Raw genomic sequence first — 16,335 nt, forward strand, 5'->3', positions numbered from 1 at the left:
GCTGCTTCTGATGCAGCCCAAAATATGGTTGACCCTCTGAGCTGCGAGTGCACATTGCTAGCTCACAATGAGCTTTCCATCTGTTGATACTCCCAAGTCCTCTGCAGGGCTGCTCTCAGTCTCTTCATCTCCCAGCCTGTTTTGAGACCAGGAATCTACCTGACCCAGGTGCAGGGCCTTGCACTTGGCTTTGAACCTGCTGAGTTTCACACAGGCCCACTTCTTAAGCTTGTCCAAGAATGTTAGGAGTTGGAAGGGACCTCCAGAGACCATTGGGTCCAACCTCCCTGCCAAAGCAGGATCACCTTGGACAGACCACACAGGAACACATCCAGGTTGGCTTTGAAAGCCTCCAGAGAAGGAGACTCCACAACCTCTCTGGGAAACTTGCTCCAGTGCTCTGTCACCCTCACAGTAAAGAAGTTTCTCATCGTGTTGAGGTGGAACTTGCTTTGTTCTAGCTTCTGTCCATTATTCGTTCTCCTATTACTGGATGCCACTGCAAAGAGCCTGCCCCCTTCCCCTTGACACCCACCCCTCAGATATTTGTAGACATTAATAGGATCCCTCTCAGCCTTCCCCAGACTAAACAGTGCCAGTTCTCTCAGCCCTTCTTCATAGGAGAGACGTTTGAGTCCTCCTAGATGCCGTCCCTCAGGCACATCAGCCGCCCCACTCACCTTGGTGCCATCTGCAAGATGGCAGAGCTCGCACTCAATCCCGCTGTTGCCGTGGGGCCAAATTGCCAGTGAAGCAATTTCTTTGTAGAGCTCAGCTTTCCAAGTGCTGTGCACACTGAGGAGCTTTCTCAACTGCTTGTTGTTGCAGATGAAAGAGTCTTTCCACAAACCTTCTCAGTCGCCTACAACTTCATTTTCCACGCGGGCTTTGACGCGCTGATTTGGCAAGCGGTGATAGAGAGGTTGGCCCAGAAAGGGAAGTGGAGGGTAAGTCTGTTACTGTGTTACCTGCTGCTGTGTGCTGGCCACTCCTGTCTGACCCCTTCAGGGTCAGCTCGTGCTACCTTTAGAATCCAAACCAGTGAGCATTTGTTCTTTCCTGGTTCAGCTGTCTTGATTTATTTTTTTTAAGACGTGGAAAATGCTCCTCGGGACAAATAGCTTCTGGAGTTTGTTTCTGCACAGGGTACAATGAACTTCTAAGCCCATTTGTCTCCTGTTGCTCTCTTAAGGTGCCATCTGGAGTCATTATTCTTGGAAGTCAGAGGGGACAGCAGTTAGATATTTTATTTGTGACCCCTCTTCCTTTTGTATGGTTTCCTGGTTTTGGCCAGGCTAGAGCCAGTTTTGCTTCTTAGTAGACAGGCTAGTTCTGTAGTTTGGATTCACTACAGGAATTGGTGTGAGAGTCATCATAGAATCAGTCAGGGTTGGAAGGGGACCACAAGAATCAGCCAGTTCCATGGGCAGGGACACCCTACCCTAGATCAAGCTGCCCACAGCCTCCTCCAGCTTGGCCTTAAACACCTCCAGGGATGGGACCTCAACCACCTCCCTGGGCAACCCATTCCAGGCTCTCAAGAAGGATGTTTTCAGTTGTCGCTAGGAAATCAAGGACTCTTCAGCTTCCCATATCTTGTAGCAGGTACACAAGAGACTCAAGAGGGAGCATAGGCAGAGCAATGGTGGAATATTCCATCTCATCCAACATCTTACTCAGCATATAGGTGAGGGTGGACCAGGAAGCTGAGACTTTTTTGTTAGAACCTTCAAGAAAGGGTCTGAAACATAGTTAGCCCTCATTTGCTTTCTTACAAGATCTGATGAGGCAGTGAAAACCCAAGTTTCTAAGAGGGTTTATATGACCACTGATATTTTGGTTTTGATGCTTGTTTTATTTTCCAGTCTTGTCTGCTGCTGTTGTCTGAAAAGAAAGTGCTGCCCTCCAATCTTAGAGTCAACCAAGTATCACTGAGGAATCTGTTTGAGGTAAAGTAATATCCTTAATGTTTTTTTAATGTGTCTGTCTGTCTTTTTTTCCTGTTCACTTCAGTGATGGATTTTTCTGTCTCGTGTACAAGGCTAAAACAAATCAAGGAAAACCAAGATATGGACTTTGTATGATTGTGTTAAGTCCTTTTTGTTGTCTCTTTTCATTTGAAATTTAAAAAGATATATCTTAAGTTGCATGACTTCTCTACATAACTTCAGGTTTCCTTTCATTTGTTCAAAAGGTGACATCTTCCCCTCAACTACAGCAGCCTGTTCACATCACACTTGCAACCTCATTAATCAGTGCTGAGAAATGTTTGACATAGAATCATAGGATCATAGAATCAACCAGGCTGGAAGAGACCTCCAGGATCATCCAGTCCAACCTAGCACCTAGCCCTATCCAATCAACCAGACCATGGCACTAAGTGCCTCATTCAGGCTTTTCTTGAGCACCCTCAAGGACCGTGACTCCACCACCTCCCACCAGCCCATTCCAATGGCATCAATTGTGTTGGATTTGTTTTCCACCCAAGAGAGCTTAGGATATACATGGGATAGGCTGTGTTTATACTTTGCTTGCCTTGTCTCTGCACTGCTGCGTGGTGCTGAGTATGATTATGGAGAGTTGAGCTGTGTGCATTGGTGGAATTCATCCTTCTCTCAATGCCCTAACTTTTTGGTAGGTAGCTTTATACCTAGGCAGTAACTGCTGAACTTCCTCCTTAAGGGCTTTGACACTTGCCAAAATCCTCTTAGATTATTTGGCAAGACAGAAACATGTAGTTGTAGACTTAAGTAGCCACAATTCCTAATGCCTTCCACTGAGATGGCATCTTCAGGCTGTAGTGCTAGGAGCAGCATGGGTGTAGTGGGGATAAAGGCATCAGAGACTTGGCTTAAAGCAGCCCCCAGGGGAAGCTGCCTGCTGCTGTGGTTGGCAGCTCTTAGCAGCTCCTTCTCTTGGAGTGCACCTGAGAGGGCTGAAGCTGCTCCTCACACCAGGAATGAAGCATGGCAATCACAGGATATTAGGGGTTGGAAGGGACTTCCTTAGGTGCCAGAACAGGACCAGTGAATTTAGTACAGGTCGCACAGGAACAAATCCAGACATGGCTTGAGAGTGTCCAGAGGAGGAAACTCAACAACCTGTCTGGGCAGTGTGTTCCAAATGTGGTACAGGATACACATATGGTGTCTGGGCAAAAAAAATCTTCCTTTCTAGGTAAAAAAATCAAAAAGCCTTATTAGATAGGAGTCCTAAAGTAGGCTGACTGTGCAAAATCTTGTGTCTGTCATTGTCAGAGTGACCCCACCAGTCTTATCTCTTCTGATGACCTTATTGTGGCCTTTCAGTATCTGAAGGGGGCTACAAGAAAGCTGGGGAGGGACTTTTTAGGCTGTCAAGTAGTGGTAGGACTGGAGGGAGTAGAAGAAAGATAGAAATGGGTAGATTCAGACTGGATGTTGGGAAGAAGTTCTTCAGCATGAGGGTGGTGAGAGCCTGGAAGGAGCTGCCCAGGGAGGTGGTGGAAGTCGCATCCCTGTAGGTGTTTAAGGCCAGGCTGGATGAGGCTGTGGCCAGCCTGATCGAGTGTGAGGTGTCCCTGCCCATGGCAGGGGGGTTGGAACTAGCTGCTCCTTGTGGTCCCTTCCAACCCTGACTGATTGTGTTATGAGTTCATTGTACACATGAAAGACTGCAAGACTGCAGATGGAAGATCCCTAAACACTGCTTCTCTTAAAAATAGCTAGAAACTGTGGCTTTGTGACAGCTCGAACGTCCCCTGCTGCCACTGTGTTCTTTCTGTCATTTGTTGTAGTTTGGTTTTGTAACTGCATGAACAGTAATTCTTGCCAGTCAAAAATTGGCATGAGGTGTTAGGAAAGAAAGAAAGAAAAAAAAAAAAGGCTTATTTGTGGCTGTTGGAAGGATGTGTGAAGGCTGTTATTTAAGTATATGACTGGCACAAACAGAGAAATTTCGTCTGAGCGGTTTCCGACTACCCCCTCATGTCCTGCTCCTTCTGGCATATTGCCTTAACTTCTATTTCAGCTTCCTCTGCCCACCTCCAGAGTTCTCTCTTTTGCACTGGCCCTTGCAGGCTGTGCTTCATGTTCATTAAGTCATAGAATCATAGCATCAGACAGGTTGGAAGAGACCTCCAAGATCATGCAGGCCAACATAGCACCGAGCCCTGTCCAGTTGACCAGACCATGGCACTAAGTGCCCCAGCCAGGCTTTGCTTGAACATCTCCAGGCACAGTGATTCCACCACCTCCCTGGGCAGCCCATTCCAATGCCAATCACTCTCTCTGCCAACAACTTCCTTCTAACATCCAGCCTGAACCTGCCCTGGCACAACTTGAGACTGTGTCCCCTTGTTCTGTTGCTGGGTGCCTGGCAGAAGAGGCCAACCCCACCTGGCTACAGCCTCCCTTCAGATAGTTGTAGACAGCAATGAGCTCTGCCCTGAGCCTCCTCTTCTGCAGGCTGCACTCCCCCAGCTCCCTCAGCCTCTCCTCACAGGGCTCTGCTCCAGGCCCCTCCCCAGCTTTGTCACCCTTCTCTGGACATGTTCCACTACCTCAACATTTCTCTTGAATTGAGGAGCCCAGACCTGGACACAGCACTCAAGGTGTGGCCTGAGCAGTGCTGAGCACAGGGGCAGAATACCATGAATAGCTTGTGTGAGAAAAGTGTTTTAATCTTGCACTGGAATTGATTTTGCATTAGCTATGGCTTGTTGGTTAACTGTTTCAGTTACTGTTTTCATGGAAGCCTTGTGCATCATGTGAAAATGCTGTGCTGTGGTTGTTCTCTGTTACCAGACTTCTGAGCTCTATGGGTACGGCGAGAAGATGCAAGAAGTGGCAGAGTTAGTCAAGTGGCTGATTTCCATGGGGGCAAAAGTTGAAACCATTGGACTCTATGTGCTTCATGCTGTAATCAGGCTGTGTATCAGAGCAAGTGAGTGATATCCACAGTGAGACTCAAACAGTGGTGGCCATCACTGAACTGGCAGATTTCCTGGGTGGTTGAGGTTTTTGTTTGGGTTGTTTTTTTGGCTGGTTTGGGGGGGGATTTTTTTGTTTCTCTCTTTCTTTTTTTTTCCTTTCTAAAAACTACTGAGATGAGATCTTCTGGGTATAGCCTCATATGTGCCAATAAGGCTCTACTTGGACAATTTTGGTGCTCAGAATCACAGAATGTCAAGGGCTGGAAGAGACCTCCAAAGCTCATCCAGTCCAGATGATCCTTCTGCCAGAGCAGGATCACCTATACTAGATCACACAGGATCACATCCAGGCAGGTTTTTAATATCTCCAGAGAGGGAGACTCCACAACCACCCTGGGCAGCCTGTTCCAGGGTTCTGGCACCCTCACAGGGAAAAAAAATCCTTCTTATCTTTACATGGAACTTCCTATGCCTCAGCTTCCACCCATTGCCCCTTGTCCTGGCATCACCCAGCAGAGCCTGGCTCCAGCCTCCTGCCACTCACCTTTACATATTAATAACCACTGATGAGGTCACCTCTCAGTCTTCCTCTTCTCCAAGCAGCACAGCCTTAGCTCCCTCAGGCTCTCCTCATAACAGAGCTGTTCCATTCCCTTCATTATCTTTGTGACTCTGCACTGGACTCTCTCAAGCAGTTCTATGTCCCTCTTGAACTGGAGGTCCAGAACTGGACACAGTACTCCAGATGTGGCCTCACCAGGGCAGAGGAGCAGGAGAGTATCTTTTGACCTACTAACCACAGCCCTTCTAGTACACCCTAGAATGGCATTGGCCCTCCTGGCCTCAGAGCACATTGCTGGCTCATGCTTCCTTTGATTGTCCCTTCCTAATGATTGTTTTCTTCTGTGGTTTGAAGCACAAGTGTGATGTGGGTCTTTCACCACCTGAATACATCAGCTTTGGTGAAAGTGTAGTATTTCTTACTGCCACCTCAGTGTAGAGCAACAGTTTCTGTAAGTCCTGGAGTTGGGAATCCACCTCAGCTTTGCTCTTGAGTGACTGAGAACATAGCATTGTGTCTCCTACAGTGCTGCTGCCTCTTACCATGATTTGTTTTATGTATTCACATGGAAAAAGGACACAGTTGGAGTGAGTCCAGAGCAGGGCCATCAGAGTGACCCAAGGGTTGGGTCACCTCTGCTGTGAGGATAGGCTGAGGGTGCTGGGGGTGTTCAGCCTAGAGAAAAGACTCCGAGAGGATCATAGAGCTGCCTTCCAGTATGTGAGGGAATCCTATGGGAAGGCTGCAGAGGGATTTTTCCTAAGAGTGTCTAGCAATATGACAAGGGAGAATGGTTTGAATCTGAGGAAGAGGAGGTTTAGACTGGATCTTAGGATGCTCTTCAGTATGAGGGTGGTGAGACTCTGGAGCAGGCTGTCGATGCCTCCTCCCTGGTGTGTTGAGGCCAGGTTGGATGAGGCCTTGAGCAGCCAAGTCTGTTGGGAAATGTCCCTGCCCATGCCAGGACAATTGGAGTAGATGATCTCTGAGGTCATAGAATCAGCCAGGTTGGAAGAGACCTCCAAGTTCATCCAGTCCAACCTAACACCCAGCCCTATCCACTCAACCAGACCATGGCACTAAGTGCCTCAGCCAGGCTTGGCTTCAACACCTCCAGCCACAGCCACTCCACCACCTCCCTGGGCAGCCCATTCCAATGCCAATCACTCTCTCTGCCAACAACTTCCTCCTAACATCCAGCCTAGACCTCCCCTGGCACAGCTTCAGACTCTGTCCCCTTGTTCTGTTGCTGGGTGCCTGGCAGAAGAGCCCAACCCCACCTGGCTACAGCCTCCCTTCAGGTAGTTGTAGACAGCAATGAGCTCTGCCCTGAGCCTCCTCTTCTGCAGGCTGCACACCCCCAGCTCCCTCAGCCTCTCTCCCAGCCTAACCCATTATATGATATTTCCTCTCTCTCCTACTCCCCATCTTGCAGAAAAGGTTCTTTGCAGGGGCCTCCTACTTGTCCATAGGGGACAAAACCTAGAACCTGTTTCTTGTGTCTCTGTTCAGCATTTATTTATCAGGGTGTTGCTGTCATTTCAGGAAAGAACCATCTCTTCAAGTGGCTACTGAGTCGGAGGCCAGACTTGAAGGACAGGCTGAACGAGCAGGACAGAGATGGATGCACCCTGCTGCACGTTGTGGCATCTTCCAGTGACTATTCCCAGAAGCGCAGTAATTACACTTATTTTTGTGTCTTCTGCTCTGCTTTCACATGCACACATGCCACACCTCTGCTCTGCTTTCACATGGACACATGCCACACCTCTGCTCTGCTTTCACCTGGACACATGCCACACCTCTGCTCTGCTTTCACATGGACGCATTCCACACCCTGCTCTGTGCTGTTTCTCATCCTAGAGGAAGAAAATGATAAAGTTCTTTTGTCTGAATGTTGACTTTTGTAGTGGCAGCTAACATTTGAAACATGTGCAGATGCCCTGTTGCAGTGGCATACCTGATTTGTGACAGTTTCCTTTGCTGGTTGTGATTTTCCCATGAGTATGCTGCTATTTTTAGACTCACAGGAGTTACTTTTTAAAGTCTGATGAGGCTTTAAGAATCATGTTAGGGCCATTGGTTGATCAGAGAGATGGAGCACCTCTCCTATGAGCACAGACTGAAAGAGCTGGGGCTGTGCAGTCCAGAGAAGAGGGGGCTCCCAGGTGACCTTCTTGTGGCCTTTCAGTATCTGAAGGGAGACTACAAAAAAGCTGGGGAAGGACTTCTTAGGATATCAGGGAGTGACAGGACTGGGGGGAATGGAGCAAAGCTGGAGATGGGTAGATTGAGGCTGGATGTGAAGAGGAAGTTGTTCAGGATGAGTGTGGTGAGAGCCTGGCCTGGGTTGCCCAGGGAGGTGGTTGAGGCCCCATCCCTGGAGGTGTTTAAGGCCAGGCTGGATGAGGCTGTGGCCAGCCTGCTCTAGGGTAGGGTGTCCCTGGGCATGGCAGGGGGGTTGGAGCTGGCTGCTCCTTGTGGTCCCTTCCAACCCTGACTGATTCTATAATTCTATAATATTAGACACCCTGGAGGCCTATCCTGTTCTTTTCATTAGCTGAAGATTTAAAACCCAAGCAGCAATGGACCTTGTCAGAGGAGGAAAATGAACCATGAAGGGAATTTCTTGCTTTCTGTGGGATTTCTTTTCTGTTAGCTTAGCCTGGCTTCCTTTCTTGTATTTCTTCCTCTGCCCACTAAGTGGCAACAGGAAATAAGAATCGATGCCAAGATGACAACAGCCTTTTAGGTCATTCAGAATCACAGAAACATTCCAGTTGGAAAAAAGCCTCAGGATCACCAAGTCTGACCAATATCCAATGCAATGACATTCTAGTGGTTCTCTTTAATAGCATGAATGAAGTGCACACAACCTATACCTAATCAGTTTAACTTTCTAGACAGGTTGAGAGCAGTTCAATTGCTGTATTGTTGCTTCTGAGTGTTTGAAATTGACCCCGTGGGTACTTCCAGGCACATGAGTTTTAATTAGGATTGTATTTATAGAGAATATCTTTTAAGTATAAGTTTTAATAGTGTTTATTTAAAGTTTCATTCTTGGCCTAGGAGAAGGAGTCATGGTTTTTAAACCATGGTAGATTTCACAGGATGTTAGGGGTTGGAAGGGACCTCTGGAGAGCTTTCAGTCCAACCCAGGACCAGAGAATCTAGTGCAGATCACACAGGAACGCATCCAGACAGGGCTAGAAAGGCTTCAGAGAAGGAGACTCCACAACCTCTCTGGGGAGCCTGTGCAGGGCTCTGGGACCCTGACAGTCAAGAAGTTCTTCCTCATGTTGAGGTGGAACCTCCTGTGCTGTAGTTTCCACCCATTGCCCCATGTCTTGTCACAGGGGCACAACTGAGAAGACTTTGTCCCCTTTCTCCTGACCCCCAGCCCTCAGGTATTCATAAATATGTATCAGATCTCTTTTAAGTGCTCTCTTCACCAGGCCAAAAAGCTCCATGTCCCTCAGCCTCTCCTCATGGGGACCTGGGACTGAAAAACTTCTTCCTAAGATCCAGTCTAACTCTATTCTCCCTCAGCTTCAAACCATTCCCCCTTGTCCTGTGTCTAGATGCCCTTAAGTCCCTCTGCAGCCTTCTTGTAGGACCCCTTCGGGTATTGGAAGGCAGCTCTAAAGTCCCCTTGGAGCCTTTTCTTCTCCAAGCCAAACAATCCCAGTTCCCTCAGCCTATCCTCATAGCAGAGGTGTTCCAGCTCTAGAATCATCTTTGTGGCTCTCCCCTGGACTTGCTCCAACAGCTCTGTGTCCTTCTTATATTTCCCCCCTCTAAGCCTTGTTTACTCCAGACCAAGAAGCCTCAGGTCCCTTAGCCTAGATTTAGAGTAGATGTAAGTGAGAGAGTGGTAGAACACAGGCTCAGGTTGCCCAGAGAGGTGGTAGAAGCCCCATCCCTGGACACATTCCAGGCCAGGCAGGTGTAAGAGGGCAGAGTTGGTATGTGTTTGATCAGAAGCTACAACAGGCTGATAATCACTAGGTTGCTAGAGATAAGATCCGAGGCAAGCAGGGCTTGTGACTATGCGTAGGAGCAGTAGGGAAAGATGGTCTGGAACAGATTCCAGACTGAGGGGGGAGCTCTGTTCTCCTTGGTCCGGCCTTGGGGGAGGTCCTGGCCGTACGTCACAGACTTCTGAGCCCATATATACCCAGAGCCTAGGGAGCTGGGCTGGAGTGGCAGCAGTCTTAGCACCACGATGGTGTGCTTCCTGCTGCCTTAACAAGATAAGTGCCTGCCAGCCCTGCCGTCTGTGCCTCTCAGGAGTTTTGCTGCTCAGTGGGATAGGGTGAGTAGAACCTGCTGTTTGATCCAGGACATACAGAATTCTCTCCCAAGGACATTTCTTTCAGCTTTGTTCATAGACTGTTAGGGTTTTTTCCTTAACTGATTTTATTTTTCCCCTCCCAGAACTGTAAGTAGCAAAATTTGATCTATTCAATTATCTGAAATTTGCCCAGAGTTAGTAGCTGGTATTGGTATTTGTAGGCTTGATATTAGGAGGAAGTTCTTGACAGAGAGAGTGATTTGCCATCGGAATGAGCAGCCCAGGGAGGTGGCGGAGTCGCCAGCCCTGGAGGTGTACATGCAGAGCCTGGATGAGGCACATCACAGAATCAGGGTTGGAAGGGACCACAAGGATTATCTAGTTCCAGTCCACCTGCCATGGGCAGGGACACCCTACCCTAGACCAGGTTGGCCACAGCCTCATCCAGCTGGGCCATAAACAGCTCCAGGGATGGGGCCTCAACCACCTCCCTGGGCAACCCATTCCAGGCTCTCACCACTCTCATGTCCAGTCTGAATCTCCCCACCTCGATCATTGCCCCATTCCCCCCACTCCTGTCATTCCCACTCCAGCATTTTTATAGGCCCCCATCAGACACCAAAAGGCCACAAGAGGGTCACCTGGGAGCCCCCTCTTCTCTGGAGTCCACAGCCCCAACTCTTTCAGTCTGTCCTCATAGGAGAGGTGCTTCAGCCCTCTGTTCATTCTTGTGACCCTTCTCTGCCCACACTCCAGCATCTCCACATCCCTCTTGTAATATGGGCTCCAGAACTGGATGCAGTACTCCAGGTGAGGTCTCAGCAGAGTGGTGCCATGGTCTAGTTGATTGGACTGGGCTGGGTGCTGGGTTGAACTGGATGATCTTGGAGATCTCCTCCAACCTGGTTGATTCTATGATTCCTTGTCATATACCTTTCTCTTAATGATTTTAGTATTTGAGCTATAATAAAGTATTGAGTCTGTACCCAGCATGGGGGTACCCACGTGTACATGTGTTGCCTGCTCCCCAGCGAACACACTGGAACAGTTGGATGGGGATCTGAGCAATCTCATGTAGTTGAAGATGCCCCTAGAATCATAGAATCAAGCAAGTTGGAAGAGAGCTCCAAGCTCAGCCAGTCCAACCTAGCACCCAGCCCTGTCCAGCCAACCAGACCATGGCACTAAGTGCCTCATCCAGCCTTTGCTTCAACACCTCCAGGTACGGTGCCTCCACCACCTCCCTGGGCAGCCCATTCCAATACCAATCACTCTCTCTGCCAACAGCTTCCTAACAACATCCAGCCTAGGCCTCCCCTGCCACATCTTGAGACTGTGTCCCCTTGTTCTGTTGCTGGGTGCCTGGCAGAAGAGCCCAACCCCACCTGGTTACAGCCTCCCTTCAGGTAGTTGTAGAGAGCAGTGAGCTCTGCCCTGAGCCTCCTCTGCTGCAGGCTGCACACCCCCAGCTCCCTCAGCCTCTCTGTACAGAAGTGGCGCCAGAAAATTAACAATGCAAAGGGAAAAATAAAACCTCTGAATAATGAGAACTCTTCTTCCTCTGATGTTTCTTCCTGCAATATTTCAGGCCAAATGGAAGATGTGGTCATGCTCCTGAATTTTGGGGTCGATCCCACTGTTCCAGATGCACACTCGAGATATGTCATAGATCTCTTGAAAAAGAGCAAAAACTTTGATGCTGTGAAAGCAGTTGACAGTCACATTAAGAAGCACACTTCCTCTGAGACAGGTACTGCTTGGGCTGGGCTGCTTCTCCTGGGTTAAAATGGTATCCTTTAGGTACAAAATGATTTCCTTTGTGATTGGGAATGCAAGGTGGAGGGTTATGACTTTTCCTATGAGTTGCCACTCTTGTTTCCTGCCAGTCAGTGAGGACTGCTCTGTCCTTGCCTGAAGGTGCCTGATGTTCACCTGATGTTCTAAGTTTCTCATGCAGTAAGTTGCTCTATGTTACTATAAGGCACTGGGCTATTATTTTCTCACCCTTAACCCAAAGCTACTCCCATCATAGAAGCTGCTTCTTTTGGATACTTTTCCAGCTTTACCTTTTGGTAAACTTTACCAAAGGATACTTTACCTTTTGGAAAACAAAACATTTTGTTAAATTAATTGGTGGCAGATACATAAAAAAAAAGAATAACAAAAAATACTGCCCCCCCCCCCCCCAAAAAAGCTCTCAGGTGATGAAAATGTGAGTTAAAAGTTGCTGACACTTTCAGAAAGGAAAGAAGATTTTGATAAGAGCTCTTTGCTCACAGAATTTTAGTCAGCTTTGCTCTGTTGATGTGCAGCTCCAAGTCCTGCATTCCTTGGGAAGTTTGAACTTGTATGGATGTTAAGGAAAAAGAGTATGGGTGCATCAAAAAGAAAAGATTAATACTATTTCAAGGCATTTTGCAGAGGTTCTGTTGTCATTCAGCAGACTTCATTGTGCCAAGGCTAATAGGAAATTCCACGAGCTTGAGTGCTAAACTTCTTTTTTCTAGTGTTCTGTCAGTTCTGGAACGGATTCTGACTTACTTTAGAGAAGAGTAGGTTTAGACTGGATGTTAGGAACAAACTCTTTGACATCAGGGTAGTGGATCACTGGAACAGGTTGCTCAGATTGACAGTTGAGGCCACATTCTTGGAGGTATTTAAGATGAGGCTCAATAGGGCTCTGGGCAACCTGACCAAGTTAAGAATGCCCCTGCTGAGTGCAGAGGGGGTTGGAATGGATGACCTTTGGAGGTCTTTTCCAACCCAAACCATTCTATGATTATCTGACTCTTTTATTGTAGTTTTCCATTCTGGAAACTGATGTATCCATTGTGGTTTCCCAAATAATGGGAGTTTCCTCTTCCATCCCAATAAACAAAAATAAGAAGAGCTACAAATGCTACATCATCCCCCCAGCTGGAAGGCATCAAGGCTGACCAGCCCTTACCTAGTTTCTTGTCTGACCTAACAGATGGAGCAAGCCTGAGCTGCCTGTACACTGTGTTCACAGTGATGCTAGCTGGAGGGAGGAGATGGGAAGTTCTCAGGACTGGAGAGTCCCTGCAGGATGCATCTCATTGGCAGCACGGCACTAAAGCTTGCTTGCTACTCGCACCCTAGCTCTGAAGGAGGCAGTAGTGGATCCAGTTGTAGGAGGCCATTTGAAGAAACTCTTCTGACTATCCACATGAGAATTGACAGACTGGCCTGGGAGACAAGATATTCTGTATAAGCTGCCCCTGCCCATCACCTAAATATCTCTAAAGCTTGTCGGTGTTGTTTTGGTGTCATGAGATTGCTTTTCAAAAGACAACTTCTTTTATGGCTGTGTTTTTGTAAGTGGCACTGAGGAGTTGGAGAAACTGAGGTGTGTGCTGAAAACATCTGCTCTGAAAATGTTCAATCATATCAGTGTCCTGTCTGCATGCAGATCAGCTTCTGAACTACTGCAGTTGTCAGCCTAGTCTGTTATGGTCAAGAGTGGGTTCAACAAGACTATTAAATATCCTTTACCAGCACAGGACTAGCTTTGACAGCATGAGTTTGAGCCATGGAAGGAACTGGATTTTCAATTTCTGTCATGTTTTACAGGACAGGATAAAAGCAGAGCCGTGGCTGATACAGATTCTCTCCTGAATGTTCTTGAACAGTTTGTCCAGTTCTTCAGGTTTGAAAATGGAGCACTTCATAAAGATGTGTTCAAGGAGGATGTAGTTAAGCAGTTTCTGAAACTGCTGTCTTCTGTGAAAGGTAAGGTCTGAGCTCTCATTTTGTCACTTGACAAAAGTTAATTGCTGTGAGAAATGTGTGCAGGTTTTGCTCTTTCACTCTTCCTTCCCTCCCTCATTTCTGCAGCTGATATTACTGAATGGAGCACTCCACTTTTACTTAGCTGTACTGTTATGTTTTGCACTTGAAACCACTGGAATCCAGACAAAATTACAGTCAGATGAATAAAAATGTTCAAACTTACTTGGTTGTCAGCATAAAGACAGACAGATGCAAATGTTACATCATTTTGCTGCTCTGCACTTCAAATAATTAGCTCAAGAAATCACGGAATGGTTTAGGTTGGAAGGGGCCTCAAAGTGCAACCAGTTCCAGCCCCCTGCCATAGGCAAGGACACTTCCCACTAGAACAGGTAGCTCAAGGCCTCATCTAAACTAGCTTTGAACACCTCCAGGGAGGGAGCAGCCACAACCTCCCTGGGCAACCTGTGCCGGTGTCTCACCACCCTCATTGCAGAGAACTTCTTCCTAACATCCAGTTTCAGTCTCCCCTCTGCCAGCTTAAACCCATTACTCCTTGTCCAGTCATTACAAGACCTTGTCAATAGTCCCTTCCCAGCCCTCCTGTAGCCCCTTTAAGGTACTGGAAGGCCACTCCAAGGTCTCCTCAAAGCCTTCTCTTCTCCAAGCTGCAGAGCCCCAACTCTTGTAGCCTGTCCTCATAGCAGAGCTTCTGCAGCCCTCTGAGCATCTTGGTGGCCTCCCCTGGACTGGCTCCAACAGTTCCATGTCCTCCTTGTGTTGGGATCTCCAGAACTGCACATAGTACTCCAGGTGGGATCTCAGGAGAGCAGAATTAAGGGGGAAAATTCCAAATTACTTTCCAGTGAGATGCATCTTTATTGTGTGGCTTTAAATGTGGTCTTGACTGTCTTACAGAAATCCCTGAAGGAGTGAACTGCAACATCTCCAATGCCTGTGCTAACAGCTTCATAAAGCAGTTGCTGGAGAGGAAACTGTGGCATGCAGTTTTGCTGCTGCTAACAGGGAAAGCCAGTGGGGAAGAACCATCAGGCAGAGGACTCTTCCAAAACTGCAGCCTGTCAGATGTTGATCTCGGCAAAGTTATCCAGCAGTGTGACAGACTGGATGAACAAGTGCACCTGATAAGATGCTTGATTGAACGAGGAGGTGAAAAAGTGTGCAGTAGTAATGCGTTCTGAAGGGTCTGGTGTGGTGTTTGACCTGGTGGGAGCACCCTAGATTCAGAAATAGCAGCACATGGGTTTTGAGGTGCTCTCTGAGTGCAGCAGTTTGGTGGAGTTGCAGTCTGTTGGCTGCATCTGCTGTGGGTGACATGGGGAAGCTGGTAAGGCTGTGGTGGCATGGAAGATGGTTTTCAGATGAAATTTGGCTGCCAAAGTCAGTCAGAGGTAAAAGAACAAAGGTTGTTGTTGCTCCTTTGCTTGTGGTTGCTTTGGGGTTTAATTTCTGTCTTCAGCCATGGTGTGAATCCCAATAGAAACTGTAAACTCAGTCTAGTGTGGGGGACTACTTCAGGGATTTCAAAGGCATGAACAAGGTCTGTCTCTGCTCTTTTTTTTAAGCTAGTGTAGATGCAGACGTCACTTTTCTTCTTTGGCATGAGGTTTATTCCTAGGATTACACTGGCATTTTTCATTTCATCTTAAAACTTTGTGTTGGCTGGAGGTTATGGACACACAGTCCTGCTGCAGCCTTGTGAGTGCCAGAGGTGCAGGCAGGCTTCTTGTTTTGGCCAGTGGCTGGCTGGCTTGCCGAAGTGTTCTGGTATTTCTGCCTTCCTATCACAGCAGGAGGACTGATTGCTCAGCTCAGTGGGAGACAAGATTTTCCTGAGTTCAGCAGCTAGATGTAACATGCTGATTTAAAAACAGATCAGCAATCAGCATCTACCTTCATTTGTTTAGAACTTCTTGTGGCTTGCAGGTCTGGAATATCAGATTTTAACCGCTTGGTATTTTCCTGTCCTTCACACTAGCTCTGCCAGATGGGGTTGGAACCAACTCTGAAATACCACTGCAGATGTGCCTCAAAAAGCGTTGTTTTGAGCTGGTGTACTTGCTGCTGACCAAAGGTGCAGATCCCCAGAATGTCTCCATTGCACAAGGAGATACTCCTCTGCATGCTGCAGTTTACATCTGCTTAAACAGAAGAGGTAAGGCTTTTGTGTGCTCCCGCCTGGGGGGGACACAGAGCTCTAGCAGATATCTACTGGGTTTTTTTTCCACAGCAGCTGTTGAGAGAAACAACCTCATCTCTCCTGCCCTTTCTGCTGCTCTTCACTGATGTAAAAAACATCCCCATCTCTTCTGCCCTTTCTGCTGCTCTTCACTGATGTAAAAACCATCCCCACTTCTGCTGCCCTTTCTGCTGCTCTTCACTGATGTGACAGCTGAAAGAGCAGACCAGGATGGCTGATGGTGTCTCTGCCCCCAGAGCTTGCAGGACAGAGGATACACACCCGTCCTTGTTAAGCTGACGGGTCCTGCTTTTGGTGGCTGGGATAATGAGGAGGGCTACTGGCAGCTCAGGTGACATGGGGAGATGAAGCTGTTTTGTGCTTGTATCCAGTTTTTAATCAAGCTAATTTAAGAAGAAAGGCTCCTCTTCAGAGCTCTGAAATGTCTTATTAGATAGGAATGCAGGGAATGGGAGCAGGCTTTGATGGAAATCCCACAGAGACATCTGAAATGTGTTTCTCAGTTGAAAATCAATCAAAGTTTTCTTCAGAGGAGTAATGAGTTAAAGAACTGTAGGTCTTACATAAAAATGGAAGAAATTAATCCCCCAAATCAG

General features: G+C 47.6%; 1 protein-coding gene across 3 annotated transcripts in view; it reads left to right on the forward strand.

Annotated features, from left to right (window-relative positions):
• TRANK1 (tetratricopeptide repeat and ankyrin repeat containing 1) overlaps positions 1–16,335 on the forward strand; it is a 66,736-nt gene that overhangs the window by 25,284 nt on the left and 25,117 nt on the right. For all 3 annotated transcript variants that reach the window (XM_064169576.1, XM_064169578.1, XM_064169575.1), the window contains exons 5-12: positions 829–947; positions 1,866–1,949; positions 4,785–4,923; positions 7,020–7,151; positions 11,357–11,518; positions 13,360–13,518; positions 14,437–14,688; positions 15,518–15,694. In XM_064169576.1, coding sequence (XP_064025646.1) covers positions 829–947; positions 1,866–1,949; positions 4,785–4,923; positions 7,020–7,151; positions 11,357–11,518; positions 13,360–13,518; positions 14,437–14,688; positions 15,518–15,694 — 1,224 coding nt within the window. The remainder of the gene's footprint in view (positions 1–828; positions 948–1,865; positions 1,950–4,784; positions 4,924–7,019; positions 7,152–11,356; positions 11,519–13,359; positions 13,519–14,436; positions 14,689–15,517; positions 15,695–16,335) is intronic.

This window comes from Pogoniulus pusillus, chromosome 32 (assembly GCF_015220805.1).
Source record: "Pogoniulus pusillus isolate bPogPus1 chromosome 32, bPogPus1.pri, whole genome shotgun sequence".
Taxonomy (NCBI): Eukaryota; Metazoa; Chordata; class Aves; order Piciformes; family Lybiidae; genus Pogoniulus; species Pogoniulus pusillus.